Raw genomic sequence first — 7206 nt, forward strand, 5'->3', positions numbered from 1 at the left:
ACTTAAAGTAACTTGGACATCCTGAATAATAATTTAAGACATACCGTATAGTACAGTAGACTCATCTTGTTGAAAAGGGACTGAATTGGCCTGCCAAATCTGCATATAATTGACACCCATTGAAATATATTGTAAATATTTTAATAATCTCTCATAAAGCCCCAAATTCTTCCAGGAAACCCTTACATTCAACACACAATTTTGAAGATAGATTTTGTGTGTGTATATATATATATATATATTTATATATATATATATATATACAAATCTGACTTACTGCTAGCAATCAGGACCTACCTCTAATATATACATATATGTATATAGGGTCAGTATTAAGTCGGAACCTTCCACAAGACTCCCAAACGACAAGTCATTATTTAACAGCAATAACAATTTAATACAATTTCTTTAGTTGAACATTACATATTGTAAATATTCACACAACAAGCCATTTGCATATTTACAAAAAGTACTCAAAGTAACATTTTAATCTGTTTGCATTTGTATTTTTACAACAATAGAACAAAATACTAACTGCATTCACATTGAGATCAGTGCCACCAACACAAAATGCAAGCAGGAATGGAGAGAAAATGGCTTTGCAACATTATATATATATATATTACTCCCAGTTTTGAAGTGTTTTGCAAGTGTATCGTCATACGCGGATTTAAAAGTCTACACACCCCTGGTTAAAATGATGGGCTGAATCTAAACAACCGCATCCTGAGTGAGGAGAGGGTGTGCACACTTCTGAAACCACATTACTTCTGTTGTTGTTGTTTTTTTAATTTTCAACCAAGCTACAGTGGAGAGTTTATCCGTCACATTAGTTATGATTTATCTCGGTCAACTTTTTTGTTTATATTACAAAAACCTGGCATTTGAGGTGAACTTTTTGTGCAAGAAATTGTGAATTGTGAAGAGCACTATATTCCTTTAATATGAAAGAAAGTGTGTTTTTTAAAATTGTTTTTCATTTGAGGAAGTATTAACTCCTCACATCCCAAAGACAATGTTTTTACATTTGTTTTCTCGGGAATCCGGTTTCCATCGATTGGTGGATTTTCGACCTTATGAATGCTGCATGTCCGTTGAATATTCACAGGATGAGATTTCGCATTGAATGCATTTCCAGAGAGCAGAAAAAAAAAGAAAAGAAAAAAAGATGGTTCAGGAAATGTAACGCCACTTGAGGGTGTGCTGTGCTTGCTTTTCCACGCTGTTAACCTGAAGCCAAACAATCAAAGGGAGAGGCAATATGTCATGATGACAATAGAACAGGAAATGGACCTTTGTGATACAGGAAAGTCTCACTTCCCACTAAAATATGACATGTTCGCCACCGGACAAAAATTTAGAAACACCTTCAGACTGTCTATATATATATATATATATATATATATATATATATATATATATATATATATATATATATTTACTTAGATATACAATGTGTAAGATTTAGACCGGTTTTCATGAAAAAGGAATATATTAAATGATTGTAAATTTCAAAAACTTGCAAGTGAATGTGTTCTTAATGACCAACTGCATGTTTTAAATATAATCATAGGTCTGGTTATCATGAAATTATTTTACACGGGGGGTGGCAAATCTCCGGAGGCGGCCATGTTTGTTATAGTTATGGACAATGGGAAATGCAGCACCTGCAGCATCTCCTGATTTGGAAAAACTCTCCAAATCTTACACACTATCCCTTTAATAGGTAGATGAATACATTTAAAACACACACACTCGCACACACACACTCGCACACACAACGATGGTCTGTGTGTACATTTGCTTCCACCTGCTGGCTTGTTTTCATCATTGCCGCAGCTGATGGAAAGAACTGCCAACAACGTTGTGTTTTGCCATATTCGCAGTTGACCTTTGACCTTTTTCGGTCCGTGACTGTTCGTTTTTTTTTGTTTTTGTTTTTTCGAGCAGTGGTCGTGTCAACTATTTTGCATCCATGTCGGCTCTCCATTGAGTGTGCTGTGGGTTTACGTAGCAAGTAATAGAGGAAAGGAGCCTCAGCCGGGTTGAGTAAGCGGACCTCGGCCTTCTCAGCTGAGGACCGAGGAGCTCGGCCATGTTGCACCACGCAGGCTCTGAGTGTCGCAACCACATGGTATGCGCGTGTGTTTTAGTGTGTCCTAATCAATTAGTCGCACAATGGGAACATCTGGCACATACCAACGACGAATGTACATAAATACCGAGAGCTGTGTTTTCATCCTCTTGTCAAAATATGAGAGTCTTCTTTCATATTTCTTGGACATACCAGCAATTAAAATGTTTCTTTTTTCCGAGTATGCGCCCGTAAAGTTGCAAGTGTATTAAGGTACCGTCTTTGATCATCCACTGATCCAGTTCCTCCATCTCAAGCTCCAAAACTGAAGGGACGTCTTCTTCAAACATGGGCCTAAAAACAAAGATTGCAAATTAGCATGCTTTATAAAAGACAATGGTCATGAATCAACAAATAGCTTGGAATGTTGTTTATTTTTTTATTTTTCACAAGATGAATGTGAAGTACGTACATTGGCACTTTCTCTGTGCTGGAGCCATCTAGATAAAGATCTTCTTTTCTAGACTCTTTCAAAAACAAACAAACAAACATGATTTAGTGTTTTAGGACTTAAAGAAGCGCGCGCAGTTGTAACAAGGAGGCGAATGCACTTTTCACGGCGCACCTCGAACGGCAGCCTCCATTTTGAACCTGCGCCTGAGGAAGAGCGCAAACATGATGACGGCAATGATGAAGACGGCCAGGGCCACCGGGATGAGGATGACGGTGACGCTGAGACCCTCGCCGCTCTGGGGGCTGGACGTGGAGTCCAACGAGGCGCTGTCCTCCGTGCTCCCTTCTGACAATGCTAGAAGCATTACTAGCGCAGACGCAACTCTTTGTGCTCTTGTCTAATTTTTGGTTTTGAGCATAAAACAAAATGATGCATATACAATCATAAAATAGTGATGGCTAGTTAGAATAAAATACTGTAGTGCCAAAGTATATTATGCTATAAGCAGTAATAGTGAAAATGTAACTAATTTAGAAAATAATACACGCAAGTATATGATAATACATTCACACATTTTATAGAATAATAAAAAATACACGGTAAATACGAATACTGTATGTTTTTGGACCCTTGAAAGGTGTTTTAACGGGAAAGGAGAAAAAGAAGAAATAGAACAAGAAAAGTAGAAGAAGAACAAAAAGAAGCGGCAAAGAAAAGATTAAGAAATAGAAGAAAAATAGAACAGGAAGATCGCGAAGTGCAAATGAAGAGGAAGAAATAGGTGGAAGAAGAAGAGGGGAAGGAGAAAAATAGAGAAGAACTGGAACAAGGAGAGGAGAAGACAAAAAAGAAGAGAGGAAGGAGAAGAAGAAATACAACCAGAAGAAGAGATGAGGAAGAAATAGTAGAAGAGGAAGAGCAAAAGATGAGAAGAAATAGAACAAGAAGATAGAACAAAAACAAGAGGAGGAAGAGAAAAAGAAGAAATAGAACAAGAACACAGAACAAGAACAAAAAGAGGAGGCAAAGAAAAGATTAAGAAATAGAAGAAAAATAGAACAGGAAGAATGCGGAGTGCAAATGAAGAGGAAGAAATAGGTAGAAGAAGAAGAAGAGGGGAAGGAGAAAAATAGAGGAACTAGAAAAAGGAGAGGAGAAGATAAAATAGAAGAGAGGAAGGAGAAGAAATACAACCAGAAGAAGAGATGAGGAAGAAATAGGAGAAGAGGAAGAGCAAAAGATGAGAAGAAGTAGAACAAGAAGATAGAACAAAAACAAGAAGAGGAGGAAGAGAAAAAGAAGAAATAGAACAAGAAGAAATGTAATAAGAGCAAGAGAAGAAGAAAGAGGAGAAGGGGAAGAAATAGAAGAAGAAGAATAGAAATTCCCAGTTGTACCTGGAGTGTCCACTCCTGATCCAAGATCTTCTGTTTTATCTTCTGGTGCCAATTCTGAAAACGATTTTTTCAAATGACCAACCGTAAAGAACTTACCGGGGCGGGAAAAAACGAGACGGATGATTGTTCCTACCTGAATCTGCACCTTCCCCTTGGGTGGGCGAGGGCTCCGAGGTCGGGGAGGCCTCGGGGATGGATGATGTAGGTTCTACGCACAAAAACAAACTTGAAACGTGAAATCAATTTTGTTTCCCGAACTGCATTTCTTGTGAGAGCATTTCTACGATTGATCAAAACAAAACAAAACATATCCAATCAAATTTGACCTGAGGTTTGCGTGTCCTCCACCACTTGTTCTTGGTCTTCCGTCACTTCCTGTTCCACCGTTTCGCTTATTTCTTCGGCAGCGTCATCTTGGCTTGACACTACCACAGCAGCAAAAAATAAATAAAGAAATAAATAAATCTGATCACACACGCGACAGAAATCAGAAAAATAATTCTGAACTTCCCTCGAAAATAGATTTTGGTTGAACTCATCAATTATCAGCAAAGGACACCCTGAACTGGTTGCCAGCCAATCACAGGACACAGAGGGATAAACAATCATCCACGCACCCAATCACAATTTAGTATGTCCAATACACCCGCTATGCATGTTTTTGGAGCGTGGGAGAAAGGCTGAGTGCACAGAAGGAGCTCACACGGGCTCGGGGAGAACATGCAAAATCCAAACCAGCGGTTTTCTTGAAAAATGAATACATAAATAATAATTTCTCGTTTCTGTTCGCTAGTTCCTGATTGTAAAATTTTGACTTCTGCCATCAGCGGTACCGATGCTATAAAATACGGCTGGTATCGGCACGGATACTGATACCTATTACTGGTACCCAACTCTACATTTTCTAAATAACTAGAGTAAAAATTCATTCATACACAATATCCTTTGAAGTTTACCAGTACGTTTATGCAAGTTTTGATGATTCATCGATACAAAGTACTGATACCACTCGTCCTTTGTAGCGTTTTCTTTAAAATATAGTGAAATCAATGGCAATTTTGAACGTGATTTCTTGCTTGTGATTGGAAAAAAAATACAGCGGTTGACGTGTATCGATACCTTGGAATGAAGCCAGGTATCAGCCCAATATCGACACTCGCCCATCCTTAAAAAATTTCCGTGTTGGCACCAATACCGATGGCTGGTATTGGTACTCATCCATCCCAACAAAAAAAAGTGTACTGTACCATGACTTGAGGATATAGTGTGAGTACTTTTTCCACCTGTGGTATTGGTGATACTGATGGTATGGAATCCATACCTCGCAGTATCGCAGTGTTTTGAGTCAGAACACACAGGAACTTACCACTTCCTGCTGAGCACTTGCCACAAAAATCAAAAATGTTGCATAAGCGCAAGTGGAGTTTTTGTTACCACGATGAACACTTTATTCCACCGAGGCTGAATTTTGTCAAAATGCTACAGCCCAAGGAGATGATTCCAGGGTGATCCTGCTCTGATTTTCGTAGACTCAGCAGGATCAGGGACAAATCAACTCAAAGAGTCTACAGGGAGTCTGCGTCAGACTGGAATTGACTCCATTTGCTGACACGGGAGGCAGAAAAAAAAAAAAAAAAAACATGTCCAAATTCCTTACCTGTTCCGGTCCAGGTGCCTGTGAGGAGCCACAACAGGAGCAGGAACAGCGGCATATTCCTGCGGCGGCCTCTCACGCTGGTAGAAGAAGGCCGAGGGGCGGACATGTTGCCATCATGTTGTGTGGTGTTGTGTGTGTCACAGCATCGCAACTTCCTGACTTACGTTGATGGGAGAGGAAGAAGAAGAAGAAAGAAGTAGGACACACCCACCAAGACCAGTCACTCGGGTGTGACTCAACTTTTTTTTTTTTTCGTGCTTGTCGGCGCAGGTTTGCCGCCGCGCGTTTGCATTCCTGCTGCAGGCTGTCAGGTATGCAGGAGCGGGACTGTCAACGTGGTCGCCACAGGGAGCTTCATTACGCCCAGGATTTTCCTGTTCCTGCGCGTTAAAGGTTTAGTGTGAGAAATATACCTGAGCTCTTGTTGCTGGGCGGAATTCACGGGGCACAGTTAAATGTGCCCCATGGCCCAATGAAAAGAGATTGGCTGCATGTTGCTATGCGGAATTCACAGGGCTCAGTTAAATGTGCCCCATAAGCCAATGAAATAAGACTGGATGCTTGTTGCTAGGCAAAATTCACCAGGCTCAAATCGTTAGCGACTATTTATGATTTCCATAAGAAAACAATTTTGAATGTATTGAGGAAAAAAAGGAGAGGGGATGACTGTGAAATTGTTGCACCATTTGGTTGGTGGAAAAAAAAGGCCTAGTTTTATATATTTAATAGCGAGCGAGTAGGTCAGCTTTCTTTTTCTATTTGAACTGGAAAACAAAAGACTTGAATAATATCTGTCTAGTCACAGCTGTTTATGGTGGCTGTGATACAATCATGACAGGCTCAGACATTTCATGGGAGGAAAATAATGAATCATAATTCTCAGAAGACTTATGACTACCAGGAGGATTTAGCAACAATGACAAAGGTTTCTTCAGAAAAAAAAACAAAAAAAAAACCAAAAAAAAAAAACATCAACGCAATGACGAATGTAATCTGTATCTTTTTTTTTAATGTCTAGATTTAAGAAGATTAGAAATGTAATTACCGCAACAGTTCATAATTGGTTGAATTGTGTGCAGTTTGATATTTGGTATCCATTTTGTATCGACACACAATTACACACTTTTTAAATGAATCTATTGTAATTATTTTAGTGATTAAATTTAGTGATTTTAGTGAATACCTTTCATACAAATGTTACTAATTATGTAAAAGTTACACTACACGGTATAAATTTTGTAAATGGGTGAGTGCTTCCTGTGTCCAACACCAGCACTCACTATTTTCATTAAATTATAGTTATGCCTTCTTAAAAATGTGGTTTTCATTGTGTATACATAAATCAAGACAAACTATTTAAGGTAGTATCATATTAAATATTAAAAGAAGAAAATATACCATTAATTACCCGTGCGTTTATAAAACATAACTTTAAATGTTTCTATTGTGATTTGTATTACGTTTTCTCTTAAAAAAAAAAAAAAAAAAAACAAGCTGCACATATTTTAAAATTTCGTACAGTATTTTTTTTCAAACGGACATGTCGAAAGTAGTCTACAGGTACCGGAATTTAGGTTCCTACTTTTGTTTCACCCGCACCCTTTTCCCAATTGAACGCAGTCAT

General features: G+C 38.5%; 1 protein-coding gene across 1 annotated transcript; it reads right to left on the reverse strand.

The window, feature by feature from the left end:
- Positions 1–349: 349 nt before the first annotated feature.
- On the reverse strand, positions 350–5954 carry tmem154 (transmembrane protein 154). Its single transcript, XM_088419819.1, has 9 exons — positions 5823–5954; positions 5583–5737; positions 4252–4350; positions 4059–4133; positions 3926–3979; positions 2700–2873; positions 2547–2601; positions 2352–2428; positions 350–1230 (listed from the first exon to the last, which is right to left on the reverse strand). Exons 2-9 carry the CDS (start codon positions 5686–5688, stop codon positions 1226–1228), a joined length of 645 nt encoding a protein of 214 aa, XP_088275945.1. The 5' UTR covers positions 5689–5737; positions 5823–5954; the 3' UTR covers positions 350–1225.
- Between the last annotated feature and the right edge of the window lie 1252 nt (positions 5955–7206).

This window comes from Hippichthys cyanospilos, chromosome 7 (assembly GCF_059441005.1).
Source record: "Hippichthys cyanospilos isolate Australia breed blue-spotted pipefish chromosome 7, RoL_Hcya_1.0, whole genome shotgun sequence".
Classification (NCBI taxonomy): domain Eukaryota; kingdom Metazoa; phylum Chordata; class Actinopteri; order Syngnathiformes; family Syngnathidae; genus Hippichthys; species Hippichthys cyanospilos.

Excerpts from the sequence above, each read along its gene's own strand:
- tmem154 (XM_088419819.1), bottom strand. The coding sequence starts at position 5,688 with ATGTCCGCCCCTCGGCCTTCTTCTACCAGCGTGAGAGGCCGCCGCAGG. Across the intron at positions 4,351-5,582 it reads AGGCACCTGGACCGGAACAG|TGTCAAGCCAAGATGACGCT; the intron begins GTAAGGAATTTG and ends CTGCTGTGGTAG. Across the intron at positions 2,429-2,546 it reads AGCACAGAGAAAGTGCCAAT|GCCCATGTTTGAAGAAGACG; the intron begins GTACGTACTTCA and ends CTTTGTTTTTAG.